At 42.5% G+C, this 17441-nt stretch overlaps 1 protein-coding gene across 1 annotated transcript in view; it reads right to left on the bottom strand.

The window, feature by feature from the left end:
* Positions 1–2454: 2454 nt before the first annotated feature.
* lmo4a (LIM domain only 4a) overlaps positions 2455–17441 on the bottom strand; it is a 31820-nt gene continuing 16833 nt past the window's right edge. Inside the window, exons 3-5 of the mRNA XM_028601748.1 lie at positions 7572–7668; positions 6415–6573; positions 2455–2860 (exon numbers count right to left, since the gene is read on the bottom strand). Of these exons, the coding sequence (XP_028457549.1) occupies positions 2852–2860; positions 6415–6573; positions 7572–7668 (265 nt within the window). The 3' untranslated portion in view covers positions 2455–2851. The remainder of the gene's footprint in view (positions 2861–6414; positions 6574–7571; positions 7669–17441) is intronic.

Genomic DNA, 17441 nt, shown 5'->3' with positions numbered 1-17441 from the left:
TTGAACATATCTGCCAGTGGCTGGTTGATCTTTACATTGTAAAAACAATTATTTCCCATCCTGGCCTGGGACACACATTCATACGGTTTGATAAAGTAGTCTACTTTTTATTGCACTATAACGAGCGTAGCTGTCCCCAATTTAGGTCATTGTGTAATTACCGACTCAGCTCTGTTTTTTCCTGCATCCATCGTATGTGTGCGTGTGTGAATAACTTTGTATGTGAATAACTTTGTGTGTGTGAGTCAGTTGTGGGGAGAACTGAGCAGCAGCCCCGCCCGCTGCAGAGAGCCGACAGGATTGAAACAGCGTCTTTAGGGTAAAACATCGTTACAGCGTACATTCATGTTAAAATGTATACAGGTTGGCAGGACGGTCTAAATTGTTTTGCACGGTCTTTCACTGTACGTTTTCTTGGTAAATATGACATGTTCAAGTCACCCACGTCTCGTCTTCATATCAGAAACAAGGAAATGAATTTGGCGACGTACGGGATTTACGTCAACCCGTTCTCACTCCCGCTTGGTCAGTGGCTCTCAGCGTCACATACTGACGCAAAAGTCTGGCACGTGGGACTGCTGTGATTCATTGAAGTCGCAGGGAACTCCGGTTATTGGTCAAATTTGCGGTAAAGTTGCGGTGATTGGACAAAATTGCGAGTCACTCGCGGTCATTGGTTGAATTTGAGTCAATTGTTGCGACCGCAACATCACGAATTCCTGGAGGGACTGAATTTAAGCAACTTTAGAGTAAAACATAGTTACAGCGTACTTTGGTGTTAAAATGTATACAGGTTGGTAAATGTGAGGTGTTCAAGTCACACACTTTTGTCTTCATATCAGAAACAGTGAAATGAATTAACCCGCTTGGTTTGTGGCTCTCAGCGTCACATACTGACGCAAAAGTCTGGCACGTGGGACTGCTGTGATTGGTTGAAGTCGCGGGGAACTCCGGTTACTGGTCAAATTTGCAATAAAGTTGCGGTGTCGCACTGAATTCACGGAGATTGGTTGAATTTGCGTGAACTGTTGCGATCGCGACATCGCGAATTTCCTGGAGGGACAGTACAATGACTCAATAAATCAATGTATTTGTCACGTGAAATTGTACAAGGTACAATTCCAGTGAAAGGTTATCCCATCAGCTCCTTCAACTTCAGCACACAGAAAAAGAATCACCCGGCCCTTCAGAATTCAGCCAAGTCTCTGCAAAAGGTCACCAGCAATCCGGCAATCCCGCAGGGAGATGGTCTTCCTTCTCCATGTAGTCGAGTTCGTAGCCAAAGGTCGTAGCTGATAGCCATCTCCACCTTCTCCTCTGTGTTTACTCCGGCCAGGCTAGCAGAGTCAGCAGGAGACTGCTGAGTGGACTTCCCGATCCTGGTGAGCAACTTGTAGTCGTAAGATGGCCGCGGAGAAGGTCTTGCTAGCTTAATCTCATCTTCTCCGTCTTTCCTCGGTTTTGACTTTAATGTTTACATTTGAAAACAAGCTCTTTAGCTAGCCCAGGTTAGCAGAGTTGGCAGGAGGTTAGCAGAGTCGGCAGGAGACGGGTGAGTTAATTTCCCGATCCTGATAAGTGACTCATAGCCACATGCCATCACCCCAAATGAAGCACAACTAATACTGTTTCTCTTTGTCGATAGTCATAGTGTTTTCTTCTTTTTTTTACATTTAAAGCCTGCCTATAAAAGGGAAAGCCACTATTTTTTTTTTATGTAAAAGTTCTTGACGATATGTTGAATTTCATTCATGGTAACTTAACATAGATCGGGGAGGAAAAAGGCAAAGTGGAACACCTGTGGGACACAAAGTGGAACACCTGACTCCTGCTGTGCTAATGCAATGTGTGCTGTGGAAATGGACATAATATTGAATTTAAGATAAAAAAGAAACACCGTTGCGTTTGTTTTAACTGGGGATCAGCGGACATTTAAAATAAAGAGCCTTTGTCTAATAAAGGCATAGTTCTCTCTCATTGAGGTAAATAAAGGCCCTGGCCACTATTTCAGAATTCATGGTGTACACAATTTGTAGTTAATGGGCTAGAACAGTTTTGTACAAAAATGGAGAATACAAGCTACGTATGCCTGAGGTGGGAACGTTGCCACTTCCCCCAACCCAATGTGGTAAAAACCAAAACAGAGACTAACATGTTTGTTAAATATTTCAAAGAGAATTACACAGAAATATTGTAAGTTTCCATATAGATGTTTTCTTGTTCACCTGTCTCTCGGAGTGTGGGAGGATCCAGTAGCTGACATCCCCACCATAGATCCATACATTTTTTTCTCAGACCAAAAGAAAATTGTCAAACTACGTGTGTGGTCTGTGCGGTTTTGGAAATATATTTTGCTTCCTGCAGGAATTAAATTGCTTTCGGTGTTTCCTCTGTATTCAATGCAAACTGTAACTGGCTAGTTGAGTAAAGGTAGTGGATGATTCTGCTTGAATCACACTTATGAGATAATTCCATGGCAGTCTTCCATTTTTTCCCTTTTAGCCATGCCAGTTCCTACCAATAACATTGCCACAGTTCACAACAAACAACAGTCTGCTGTATAAATAAAATTCCAACCATCCTCAGCATCCTCATCCCTCCATCAGACTACTGCACATGCCCATATTTACCTCCTCACAGTCTACAAGGAAAAGCCAGTTTCTGTTGGGATGTTGAAATTGGAATGAGTATTGTAGCAGTATTGACTATATCCAGACTGTGAAGTGGCAGTCCATCAGACTTGAGGGTGGTCAACCAACGGTGGGATTTACAAGTAGAGGAGGAGGGTGAAGGAGAGACAGAGGAGTAAGGAGGGGGAGAAGGCACACGTTTGGTTTTTTCATCCTCTTCCTCAGCAGACCTGTAAACAGTGGAAAGAAGAGGTTGTAAATGTTACAGTAACATCTGTGCTTTTCTCACCATACACTAAGTGCCCTTCCATCCACTTGTTCATAAAATGGTTATAAACTGCAACTTGACTGGTTAGTGGAAGCACCAACCAGTCCAGTTACATCCATGTCTGTCCAGACTCATATATTATATGTAGCGAAGACTTTGATGGAGTTTAATGAAAAGGTATTTAGTGTATTATTTGGCGAAACATGGATGCTTTACACACATCTTTAGCCTGGCAGCACAGAAGATCTATACAATCCCCACAGTTTCAAGGTGGGCACCCAAGATTGGTGACATCCATTTAGCATCCGCCCAAATGTCTCTCCTTCTGTTCCTGAGTTATGGAGTTGGTATAGAGTTAATGGCCAGTTTTGCAAAACATGCTGTCACAGTTAAGTTGATCTTTGGGGTATAAAATGTCATCACTTCATTTTATGCTATTGTATCTGTGTGAAATGAGTGGGTGAATTATTTAGTTATGGCCAAAAATGTGTTATGTGAGGTCACAGAAACCTTGACATTTGACCACCAAATTGTAATCCTCATCCTTGACTCGAAGCAGACATTTGTGCTTAAACCTCCCAAAAGTTCCCTCCAGGCTTTCCTGAGATATCACATTCACGAAAATGGGAGGGATGTGAGGTCACAGTGACCTCGACCTTTGACCACCAAAATCTATTCAGTTCCTCCTTGAGTCCAAGTGGACGTTTACAATATTTGAAGAAAATCTCCTTTCATTAGGCATTCCTGAGACATCACCCTTATTATATCAGTCTAGTGTCTTTAGAGAAGTTTGCGGGGTTACTGATGGACAGGGTCAGACTGACACGTCACATGAGGGGGTGTGGTGGTGTTGATCTGATTTAACCCAGCCATTGCAGGTATGTGGAAATTCATTTAGGGGATTGATTCAGGAAAGAGAGGCGGAGAGCCTCAAGCGGATACATGCTACACATGCTGGAGACAAAGATTTTGAAAAGATTGTTTGATTGAAGAGACGTTTTTTTGTTTCCCACAACACGACTTTTGGTAAATACAATAAAACCTGAACTACAACACAGAGAGCGGGCACGCTGAGTCCCAACACCGACGAAGGATGCTGGAAAGCAGAAGGGGAGCGGAGGACACTCAAGCAAGCAGGCCCGGCTCTGGAGCGCAAATTGAAACAATGGCCGGGTGAGTCAGTTTAACACAGCACAACTCCTCTTAACCCTTTTGTTGACTTCGGGTTTTCAATTTTTGTTTTATATCAGAAAATATGGGACGTAGAAATAAGCGCTGAAAATGTGTAAAAGAAAAATTTTACAATTTAAAACATTGGAAAAACCAAAAACAAACTTTGAAAAAAGGCGTCAAAAACGTCGAAAAAAAATGTGTTTTTTTTCAAGGTTGACGGGAAGACAGCACAAAGGTTAAGCAGGAAAGTATACACTCATCCAGGCCAGTTTAGATCTCATTCTCCCCCTAAATGCATCACGCAGGTAGAAGAGACAATACCATTATTGTTGCGCGCTAGGTTAGCCTTTAATAGCTGTGTTTCTTTGTTATACGAGCCCAGGTTAGCTTAGCTTTGTAACATAACATTCACGAGAATGGGACGTCGGACGGAAGAACAATCCGAAAACATAATGCCTCCGTTAAGACGGTTGCTGGAGCAGAGGCATGTAAAAACTGAGATTTGACTGCCGCTCTTTGAAATATATCTTGTTGTGCCATCTTCTGGCTGGAGAATTACTCAACCAGCTATTAAGTGACTAATGTGAACAAAATCTTTGAAATTGCTCTAGTATTGAGCAAAAAACGCTGTAACCTTCAGACACAAACCGAGCTGCAATGTAACACAATTGGGCAAATGCTCACTGCCAATGTACATCCACAAAAAGTGCTTATTTATGCCATTGACATGCTCAGATTATTCTAAGTGTCTGACAACATTATGTGAAAATGTGCTTTGGTTTGGGATTTCTTTTCCTCCTTGGTTGGCAGTTGTCATCCCTGGTCAAAATCGGGTCTGAAAGGCGCAGAGTATGGACCGGAGTTTTAGGATCCATTTGTAGCTGTAGCACAACTAGCCTCAACTTCTGCCTGTCTGTATCCAAAGGTAACGTAAATTAAAGCTACGCAAAGTGTAGCTCAACATTTTGTACGTAGTGTGCTATACTGAGATTTCCACAATTTCGAGCAGTCAAGAAAAATATTAGATCCTATATTTTGGGGATGTTAATCCTAAAATATGGACGCATTAATTGATGTAAGTAATTATGACTTCATTTACCTTCCTAATATACTCCTAAACTCCTTTGTTAACGAAAGTATTTCTGCTTTGTAATATTTCCGGTCGCACTTTATTTTACACTATTAAGTCGTAACAAGCCATAATTTGTATCAAATTAGACCAAACTAGAAATAATGTGGTCTTTAGTTTTAAACAAACACAGTTATACCGTAGTTGGACAACATATAACACTAATTGTGTATAAGGAGCTCCTATTTTGTTTCTATTTGGAGTATGGAATGAAAGTGTAGTATATTTTGGGTCTAATATGGCGTTATGTGCGGTTTCTCATTGCAGCATAATTTAGGTATGTGATGTCTAACTATTTTTGTCACTGTCTAATGAGAACCATATTATTTAAAGTTTTGGTCTAATTTGATACAAAGTACGGCTTATTACGTCTCATTTATTTACTGTAAATGTACTGTATTTGCTTTGAGTGTGTAGAAAAAAATCAGTTTATCCATTCCTGGTTGCCGTTCTAATAAATTGTTGATACTGTTCTTGGATTGACGTGCACACCATGGGCCCTATTTTAATGATCTAAATGCATGGCGTGAAGCGCATGGCGCAAGTGCGTTTAGAGTGTGTCATGCTTTGTCCCTGTGTCTAGTTGTTTGAGTTTGTGTTACATTTTCAGTTTTGTTTTCCACTTCCTGTTTTATTTTGTAAGTTTTCTCTCTTCCTGTTGTGGTCTTGTTTTACGTCCTGCTAGTATTTTTCCGCTTGTGTGATTACCTGTCCCCGCCCTAATGTGTTGCACCTGTGTCTAATTTAGTTGTGTATTTAAGTTCTGTCTTCCCCTCTCCCCAGTGTGAGATCAGGGTTAGGGTTAGGGCGCAAAGATGGGCGCAAAGATGGGCGCAAAGATGGGCGCAAAGATGGGCGCAAAGATGGGCGCAAAGATGGGCGCAGGTGCATTTGCTATTTAAACGACGTGGGTGCTGGATGGGAAATTGACAACTGCGTCGGTCTTAAACTAGCAAAGACGCCCGCGTCGGGCTTTGCGCTGCACCGCGCCACGCCAAGTGAAAGATAGGGCCCAATGAGTTCTATGAGCCAATGGAACCTTTCTCATCAAAGTTATTTTCACCTCATTTCCACCATTATGTGTAAACAAAGAGAACAACTATAGCCTAATTTGCTGAGGTGCAACACTATGCTCTGTTGCCAAAGGTAGTTTTTTTATGATCATTATAAAAATTAGATGAAGAAATGCTTATTAGCATCACATGGCCTCTTACCTTCTGGTCAGACATCATGCTGCTGGCCTGCAGTGGAGTTGGATGTCCACTGAGCAGACCCCCTCCCGGCCGGTCATGTTCACAGAAGATAGTCCCATTGATGTAGTGAAAGCGATCCCCAGGGACTAGCCGGTTCCTACAGGTCGCACAGGTAAAACACTAGGAAGAAAAGGAGTGCAAGTGTCACGTGTCATTTTATTTTATCAAGTTATTAACTAGTAGGGGTGTTGAAAGTAATCATGGCATTGATGCATCGCGAAAAAGGGTAGTTCATATATATTTTACTTATTGTATTAAATGTTTCCTGGTTTACTGTCTCATGTGTTCTGTTATCTGTGTTTTGCCATGTGTGTTTCATGCCTAGTTTCCTGTTTTATTTTGTTATCTCTCTGTTTTTTGTCTTGTTTTACCCTCGTTACCTAGTGTATTTATCCTCTGTGCTGTCTTTGACCCTGTTTACACGTAAATGGTTATTTTTACAAACGGAGACATTTCCCTTTTTTGTTGAGAATTTGCCTCTTTCTAAAAACTCCATCCAGAGTGGAGATTTTTTTAAATCTTTATTTGCACGTTTGCATGTAAACTGAGACAAAGAGGAAGTGAGTGATTTGCTGTTGTTGCTATTTTCGGGATTCTGATTGGCTAACGTGGGCTTGAGCTTCTCGCTACACCGCCACCTACAGGTCTGGCTTGCTCTTGACTGCATTGACGGCATATATACACAGGTACATGTAAACGAACACTTTTCTGAAAACTGACAGCTGTGCACGATGTTATTATTGAAAATGGAGAGGTTGAAATATCCATTTATGAAAATAGCCGGCCAAGTGTAAACGTAGCATTTGTCTCTTGTCGTTCATTGCCTTCCCTCGCTGTCATTCCCTGCGTTGCTTCTTCCTGGTTGTTTTTCCCCTTTTTATGTCGTCTGGGTTTTTCTAGTGTTTTTTTTTTTTGGGGGGTGGTTTGGTTATCTTGTTTGTGCCTGCCTGCCTGTCTTCCTCAGGACCCTTGAGTTAAGTCATTTGTTTTATAAATCCTCTACTCTGTGAGACCAGTGAAGATTCATACCCCTATTAACTAGATGACTTAATTGATAACAGCATGAAGATCCTGGTAATGCGAATGTTGGAGTAACACATCCACATGTTCACACTTACCTTAAGGTGGTAAACGTTGCCTTGTGCTCGCATCACCATCTCACTTGCAGGTATAGACTGTCCACAAGCACTGCAGGCTCCACTGTGTCCAAACAGCCTGCACATGAAACCATAGCACAAGTCTGTCACTTCAACTATTTTAACACCACTGCCTCAACAGCTACATCAGCGCTTTGCTGCAAAACAGCTGCTAATCCCCAAACTGCAAAGGAAGCAGTGTAGAAGGAAAAACGTGTGACCATTGGAATCCTATGTAAGTGACATGAAGTCAAAAAGACCATCTGCGGGTTTTTGTAAACTGTAAAATACAAACCTTTTACAGCCATCCTTTAAGCCTAGAGAGAGTGAAAGCTACCTAGCCGAATTTCGGGAGCAGGGCCACACCTCAACCGCGCCTCTCCCGACATTGCTATAAATTCCCACTAGGGCTGGGCAATATATTGATATTGTATCGACATCAATATGAGGCTAGATAGCGTCTTAAATTTTGGATATCGTAATTTCGTTATATGACTCAAGTGTTGTTTTTTTCTGGTTTTAAAGGCTGCATTGAGTGAATTTACTAGGGGTGTGCAAAAAGATTCAAGCTCCACCAATTCAAAATCGATTAATAGAATTCCAAAAATAGATTTGTGGTAAAATATGTGGATAATTTATTAAAGGGAAAAATCCTGCGGGGGTCTACCGTGCTCCGGTGCTACGGCGGATTCCCTACCGAAGCTTCCCTGCAATGCAGTCAGCAAATGGAAAACTGGATGACACAGACTTTTGGCTACATGAGATTAACTGGGCTGGTATTGTCCCTAACTGGCTAAGAGGCCATAATAAAAAGGCCATCTGAGGGTTTACCAACATCCACTTATACAATTTCTCAGAATGTGTGTTGGAGCTTCATGCGGTGTAGACCAGGGACGTCGTTAGGTTATGAATAGCCCTGGATCTCTCTCTCTCTCTCTCTCTCTCTCTCTCTCTCTCTCTCTCTCTCACACATTTAAAAAAAAAGTATAATATAATTTAAAAAAGCCCCAGAATGGCACATGCAAATTAAGAAAACAAGTATTTTCCAAGGCACTCACAGTTCTTACATTTTTAATTTATTTTATAGAACTCATGGTAGAACTGTAACTTTGCCAGTTTATTTTTCCGAGGTGAACAGAACGTGCAGCTACGTGCGGGGTCCGATCATCATGCCGTGGTGTATGTTGCTATCACATAGCAACCGTCTGAGGAAAGCTGTGAAAGATGTAATTTTCCAAATCAGTCTAATACATTGATGCCATCAACACAAAATTTAGGAGTGCAATACTAATGATTTAGTTTTAAATTAATTTGACGTGACGTTTCCAGTCTATGGTTCAGACTCAGACACACGGAGCTCTGAAGCAGACCTGTTACGCTTAGTGTCCACCCTTCGCTGTAAAAATAGAGAAGAGCAGCACGCCTTCTGTGGTCTGTGCAGCTTCAGGTTTATAATGGACGTGCTCTGCTGTGGAGATGCTGCGGCAGATGTGTCGCGTTTGTGCTCCGTGTATTTCTGTCATAGTTTCTGTTTTCGACCTCCGATGTAGAGCAGCGTTCAGTCACTTCCCTAAAGTGGCTCTGAGTCTGTCAGAAGGTCTGAGATCTACCGTTTCAGCAGAGCAATCACGTAATGCACAGCAGGCTATGGTGCAGGTAGATTATTTTCTGAAATATTGTGACTTTATTCTTGTAATAGCCTATTATAACTGTATTTTTCACCAAATATCACAACTCCTCCAAATCTCAGAGAACACAGATGGGATATATTTTTAATGTGCACAAAGTTTTGAACATGAGCAGAAAAGAGGAGGGAGGAGTAAATTATGCCTAGGCTACATGTGTGCTGACTCAGATATAATTACAAAAGTCAATCTACAGGAGAATAAATAGTTGCAAAAAATGCAGAAAGCCTGAGAGCCTTACTGCAATATATTCCATTATGTTTTCATATTTGGATTGTAATCTATATTTCCCTTTACATAAAGATATTTTGAGCATTAATTAATGCAGAAAATGTAGAAAACAGGTGCATACAAATTCACCATAATGCAGAAAATTAAGTGTTTAATGCATCTTACAAACTGTTACATCTACAAACTGGGCAGCTGAAATGAACATACACTCACCTAAAGGATTATTAGGAACACCCTACTAACACTGTGTTTGACCCCCTTTCGCCTTCAGAACTGCCTTAATACTTTGTGTCATTGATTCAAGGTGCTGGAAGCATTCTTTAGAAATGTTGGCCCATATTGATAGGATAGCATCTGGCAGTTAATGGAGATTTGTGGGATGCACATCCAGGGCACAAAGCTCCCGTTCCACCACATCCCAAAGATGTTCTATTGGGTTGAGATCTGGTGACTCTGGGGGCCATTTTAGTACAGTGAACTCATTGTCATGTTCAAGAAACCAATTTGAAATGATTTGAGCTTTGTGACATGGTGCATTATCCTGCTGGAAGTAGCCATCAGAGGATGGGTCCATGGTGGTCATAAAGGGATGGACATGGTCAGAAACAATGCTCAGGTACGCTGTGGCATTTAAACAATGCCCAATTGGTACTAAGGGGCCTAAAGTGTGCCAAGAAAATATTCCCCACACCATTACACCCCCAGCAGCAGCCTGTACAGTATTAACAAGGCATGACGGATCCATGTTCTCATTCTGTTTACGCCAAATTCTGACTCTACCGTCTGAATGTCTTTATTTTTTCCAGTCTTCAACCGTCCAATTTTGGTGAGCTTGTGCAAATATAGGGCCTCATTTTCCTATTTTTAGTGGAGATGAGTGGTACCCGGTGGGGTCTTCTGTTGGTGTAGCCCATCCGCATCAAGGTTGTGTGTGTTGTGGCTTCAGAAATGCTTTGCTGCATACCTCGGTTGTAACGAGTGGTTATTTGAGTCAAAGTTGATCTTCTATCTGTTGGAATCACTCTGCCCATTCTCCTCTGACCTCTAGCATCAACAAGGCATTTTTGCCCCCCAGGACTGCAGCATGCTGGATGTTTTTCCTTTTTCAGACCATTCTTTGTAAACCCTAGAAATGGTTGTGGGTGAGAATCCCAGTAACTGAGCAGATTGTGAAATACTCAGACCAGCCCGTCTGGCACCAACAACCATGCCACGCTCAACGTTGCTTAGATCACCTTTCTTTCCCATTCTGACATTCAGTTTGGAGTTCAGGAGATTGTCTAAACCTGGACCACACCCCTAAATGCATTGAAGCAGCTGCCATGTGATTGGTTGATTAGATAATTGCATTAGCGAGAAATCTTACAGGTGTTCCTAATAATTTTTAAAGGGGTGATAGAATGCAAAACCGATTTTACCCTGTTATAGTTGAATAACGACAGTTCGGTGGGTAAATAGGACATACATAGAAGCTCAAAGTCCCGCTGACACCCCTTTACTATGAAAATCTCATATTTTGAAACTGCTGCTGAAAACGGGCGAATCTCAACAAAGCTGGAAGTTGACGTCAACATCCCAAGACCTGTACCTTTGTCATGCCGATGGGTGTATTAAGAGAACAGTCACGCCCCAACATTTACAGTGGGGGAAATAAGAATTTGACCCCTTGCTGATTTTGCAGGTTTGCCCACTTACAAAGAATGCAAAAATCTACAATTTTAATCATATGTACATTCTAACAGGGAAAGACAGAATCCCAAAGAAAATTCCAGAAAATCACATCATATGAATTTATTAAAATTGAAAACCATCTGATGAGGAAAAACAAGTATTTGACCCCCTGGACAAACAGCAAGTATTCTGGCTCCTACAAGCCAGTTAGTCTTTCTTTAAGACACAGCCCCAATCCGAACCAATTATCTACATCAAATACACCTGCCTCACCTCGTTACCTGTATAAAAGACACCTGTCAACACCCAAACAACCAAAATCCAACATCACCACCATGGGCAAGACCAAAGAGCTTTCTACGGACATCAGGGACAAGATTGTTGATCTGCACAAGGCTGGGATGGGCTACAAGAGAATCAGAAAGCAACTTGGAGAGAAAAGATCAACTGTCGGTGCAGTTATCAGGAAATGGAAGAAGCACCACACCACCGCCAACCTCCCTCGGTCTGGGCCTCCACACAAGATCTTGCCTCGTGGGGTGTCCCTGATCATGCGAACGGTGAGGAATCATCCCAAAACCACAAGGGGGGAACTGATGAATCAACTGAAGGCAGCTGGGACCACAATTACAAAAGAAACAGTTGGTAACACACTACGCCGTCATGGATTGAAATCCTGCAGCGCACGCAAGGTCCCCCTGCTCAAGAAGAAACATGTACAGGCCCGCATGAAGTTCGCCATTCACCACCTGGACGACTCAGAAGAGGCCTGGAAGAAGGTGATGTGGTCAGATGAGACCAAAATAGAACTTTTTGGCCTCAACTCAACTCGTCGTGTTTGGAGGGCAAAGAACACCGAGTACAACCCAAAGAACACCATCCCCACCGTCAAGCATGGTGGTGGCAACATCATGCTTTGGGGGTGCTTTTCAGCCAAGGGGACGGGACAACTCCATCGTATTGAGGGGAGGATGGACGGGGCCATGTATCGTGGAATTCTGGACCGACATCTCCTTCCCTCAGTGAGAGAGCTGAAGATGGGTCGAGGATGGGTGTTTCAGCACGACAACGACCCTAAGCACACCGCCAAAGCAACAAAAGAGTGGCTGAAGAAGAAGCACATCAAGGTTCTGGAGTGGCCTAGCCAGTCTCCAGACCTGAATCGATTGAAAATCTTTGGAGGGAGCTTAAAATTCGAGTTGCCAGGCGACAACCTCGGAACCTGAATGATTTGGAGGCTGTCTGCAGGGAGGAGTGGGCCAACATCCCTGCCGAAATGTGCACAAACCTTGTCACCAACTATAAAAACCGTTTGACATCTGTGTTGGCCAATAATGGCTTTTCTACAAAATATTTACATGCTGTTTTGTCCAGGGGGTCAAATACTTGTTTTTCCTCATCAGATGGTTATCAATTTTAATAAATTCATATGATGTGATTTTCTGGAATTTTCTTTGGGATTCTGTCTTTCACTGTTAGAATGTACATATGATTAAAATTGTAGATTTTTGCATTCTTTGTAAGTGGGCAAACCTGCAAAATCAGCAAGGGGTCAAATACTTATTTCCCCCACTGTACATAGGCTACACAACTGACCTGAGCTCCGTTAGGCTGGCAGCCTACTTGGGGAAATAAACGCCGCTTGTCCGCGAGTCTCATTGATAGAGCCTGCGGCTGGATGGAGCTCTATCAATGAGAGCTAGCTAGCCTCCTCTTAGAATTCCTCTGAAATTCACAAAATTATAAAATTGAAATCGGACACCGTTGTTAGCTTTATAAGACCTTGGGGTAGAGGTTATATAAGTGGCGTGATGAAATTCAAACTGTAAATATACTCAAATTACGCCGAAAATGAAGCTAACTATTCGTGATTTGTAGCTACACATAGCTAGGATTGAAGGGACAGTCGCACCTAACGAAACCCTTACAGTTCACAAATATTCATTAACTTGAAATCGGACACCATTGTTAGCTTTATAAGACCTTTAGGTAGATGTTGTATAAGTGGCATGATGAAATTCAAACTGTAAATATACTCAAATTATGCCAAAAATGAAGCTAACTAGCTGCAATCTGTACACATAGGATTGAAGGGACTGTCGCAGCTAACGAAACCCCTAGCTAGCTAGTGTTCACATAAATTCATTAAATTGAAATCTGACACCATTGTTAGCTTTGTAAGACATTGGGATAGCTGTGATATAAGTGGCGTGATGAAATTCAAACTGTAAATATATTATAGTTATGCCGGCAGCCGGCCGCGGAGCCCCGTAGTGCAGTAATCCACAAAGAGTGACTTTGCCCTGGGTATGGAGCCCAGCAGGCTGCCGCTTTCTCGTCAGACTGTGTGGAGCTCCTAAAGTCTAACACGTCTTACCAAATTTGCAATTAGCTAGCCATCAATTTTCGTAAAACGGCCCATATTTGAGCTTTATATAGTTGATTTCTCGCATAAAAAAGTCTCAGAAGTGAATTTGGTAATGAAACATTGCAGTGTTTGGAACATGAGATTCTGTTGCTTCTCTAATGTGTGTGTATGGGGGATTCGCTCAACCAATCAGCGCGCGTCTCTAATGTGTGTGTATGGGGGATTCGCTCAACCAATCAGCGCGCGTCTCTAATGTGTGCGTATTGCAATTCGCTCAACCAATCAGCGCGCAGCTCATCTAAATATTCATGAGCACTTGTTACAAATAGGGCCAAAACACAGGGATGCATAAGGGCCAATAAAATATCAACCAGGCCATTTTCAGCCCAACCAATGTTACATACCCCATTAGGAGACCATAGGGAACAGTGTGAAATACCCTATATAATCATTCTATCACCCCTTTAAGGTGAGTGTATACTGGCTATTAACAAGCTGGGCAATCGCCGTTTTGCATTGCATTCAGTTTATTTAAATGGGTCCGGGCTAAGCCCCCAACCTCCTCAAGTCCTACGAAACGCCCCTGGTGTAGACACACATACAATCCACTCCTTTAAATTCTTCTACTTTGGTCAATCTGCTCCTCTGGCATTGATTAATTAGGCCAATTGTTGGATACAGTGTAGTGTCCAGAGACGTAGCGGAAAGAGACGGCATGACATTTAGCATAGATTACGGTAAGATTACGCAGGTTTTCTCCTGCAGTGGTCGTGGACTTAATAAAGTGACCTAATGGACATAAAGTTAAGCCCCAAGATTTCCCAAGATGAATGGTGTCCCGTAGGACCCTCACCTACATGACAAAATAAACAGTGATAGCACTCTTCTCAAAAGTCAATCTGATCAACCCTGGCGTCAGAGCATCAGTGGTGGCATACAGACTACACACGGTCCCTGAAACAGAATTGACTAAATTGGATTTCAGCGCAGACATCACAGGTAAGCAATTTACATTATTTGTCCCTGCAGTGTTGCCAGTTTTCATTTATTGTACATACTCAAATTTACGTAAAAAGTACGTATGTGCTCCTGCAGCGGTGTGACTGCCGCCATCGTTCCTTTTCAGAATTCTATCTTATTGAATTATAAACTGCTGTGCAGCGTGTTTGGCATCTGATTAGCCCTCCAACCCATGGATCCATTACTCAAACTGGCTTCCCCGGATATTCCATCGTCTCAGTTGTACCTCAAACAACACGCCAACACCAACACAGGCCTTTATGCTAATTTAATGCAGTGATGTTTTTAGGCTTATTGAAGAACATGTTACAACATGCACTCTCTGCGCTTGGTTCCTTGTTGGGTTGAACGTGGCGAGGCTGCTTTGTTATAGTGAGCGTTCATCATACTCATCAAGCTGATCATACTTAATGGCTGCGGGATATGTCTGTTACCTTCACTGCTGTATGCCATGGTTTATGTGTTGCCATAGCAAACACAGCCATGTGGATTTGTTGTTGCGTGGCACCTTGAGATACTGTGAATTATTTAGAGTGCCTTCTAGATTTCATTTGCATCCAGCAGAAATAAACCAAATAAGCTTTGGTGATGTTAAACTCTTCATCACATATATGCAGATTGTAAAAAATAGACAATTCTAGATGAAAATGCCTGCAGCTTTAAATACCAGCTCCGTACATAAGAGCACATCTAACTATAAATCGAGGAACCTCTGTGTGTGTGTGTGTGTGTGTGTGTGTGTCAAACAATCCCTAATGCACAAAAGACGTCCCACTTGGCACGCTGTTAGGAGGCTCTGTACAGCAGCACGGGCGAGGCAGTGTTGCCAACTTAGCGACTTTTCAGAACCCCTTAGCGTCATGCAGGGGGCCAGCGCCTTGCATGGCAGCTCCGTCACCATCCGTGTATGTGAATGGGTGAATGAGAGGCATAGGTAGAAAAGCCCTATATAAATGCAGTACATTTGCCATTTGCCTTGGGATGAGTGGCTCTCCAGAACACCTCCAACGGGCATGGCACCCGACAACACTGCAAGCAGCAATACTGGGAACCAAGCGTTTTCTAACTGTATTTTCTGTCACGTCACATTGTTTGTGAGAATTTAGAAATCAATAAAGTTGTGGGAAAGAAAATATCGGAAACCAAGCAATCAGTTCAGAACAGGCACATGCTCCAAACGACCACTGCACTACTAACAAATGATGCACATAAAACCCTACCAGAAAAAGTCACCTCTGTGTTTTTTGAACGTAGCAGCGCACAGCAGCAGTTAGTCATTATCTAGTCTATATCGACGACGTTTCATTTACGGGATTATGCCGGATGTCCCCATTTTCATCCGGATGTCCCGTTACCTTCCGCTTTCTTTGTGATGTAATTTTAAACTCTGGTGGATTCATGAGGACTATGGTTAACTGCTCCTCAGATCTCTGCAGGGTAAATCCAGACAGCTAGCTAGACTATCTGTCCAATCTCAGTTTTCTTTTGCACGACAACTAAAACAACTTTTGAACGTACACATGTTCCACCAAAACAAGTTCCTTCCAGAGGGCATTTTGCAGAGGCGCCGTTACTCCGTCCGTGTGATTGGTTGAAGAAATGCCAGTAATCCAGAGCAAGTTTTTCTCCCATCCCGTAATGCTGTGTGGACTAGCCAGACCCTCCTCCGCGGCGCTGTGGAGGAAGGTCTGGCAATGCGAGACTAGCCCTCATCTATCAGAGGCTGGAAGCATGTCTCCCTTTGAACTGCAGCAGGTTGAAGTTTTAATAGTCAGCCTCTGTCATCATTACATCCTCTTTTGAAACTGATGCCTTGTGACACTTACTTGACCAGTGTGGGTGTTCTGTGTCTCTCTTTCAATGACTGCACAGAGTAATGAATTTTTTATCTTAATCCAAACAGTCATTTAATGTTCACTCCTGAGAGGATTCATGTTCTCCTTAATTATCACACACACACACACACACACACACACACACACACACACACACACACACGGCTCAGTTACATCTCATCCTGCTTCGCTGCCATGAAGGGCAAGAATCTAAGTACCTGACACGGACTAGGCCTTGGGTCAGCACTTTCTAGTCCTTCTCAGCTCAGGGTTGGGTGGTCCTAATAACTTTGCAGGTCTGGTGCAAAATGTCATTGATTGGACCGGACAGCTCCGCAGGGCCAGCGCGCAGTCTGATAAAATGAGCAGCACATGCTGCATCCTTAGTTAACCAAACAAAATGCAAATGTGTAATGTGGATTCATCATGTCAGAGACTTTAAGAGCGCTGCGCTTGCCAGGAGGCAGCCGTGCAGGCTACCGAGGTTTCTTTTTATTATTACAATTAGCAGGGGCAGCTTTCACTATAAGCCTTCTTATACACGTTTATGAGCTTTTTATTTGTATCGCTGCCACAGAACTAAATAAATGAATGCCAAATGTCCCGAGTACTGAGTAAGAGTACAGAAGTAGAAATTGCTACTCCAAATAAACAAATAATTTATAGTCAAGCTACGGGTAAACGTAGAAAGCAATTCATACTATCGTGAAATGCATACTACTCTTCTATGCAAATATTGCTTTTAATATGCTATTCAGCAATTAAAGCAACTTATTCGTGAGAGAATCAACTCATCCAACTCAAGTCTAGTAGTGACATGTGAGGAAGATCTTGAAGCAGTCTCTTTGTCAGTCATGTAAAATTCATGCTCTCTCTCTCACTTACGGTTCCAATTTAGCACCTGCAAACTGGCCTTGTTTCGGTGGCTTGACAAGCAAAGCATAGCAGGCTATTACCATAGCATGGAATGACCTGCTGTGGCGGTTCTGCTTCTGTTTGACCAGTAGAAAGGCCCTCAGTTGTAGGTAATCACAATAAAACT

Source organism: Perca flavescens, chromosome 16, assembly GCF_004354835.1.
Source record: "Perca flavescens isolate YP-PL-M2 chromosome 16, PFLA_1.0, whole genome shotgun sequence".
NCBI classification, from domain to species: Eukaryota; Metazoa; Chordata; class Actinopteri; order Perciformes; family Percidae; genus Perca; species Perca flavescens.
Note: the sequence above shows the minus strand (reverse complement) of the source record. Positions and strands in the feature narration are given on the sequence as shown.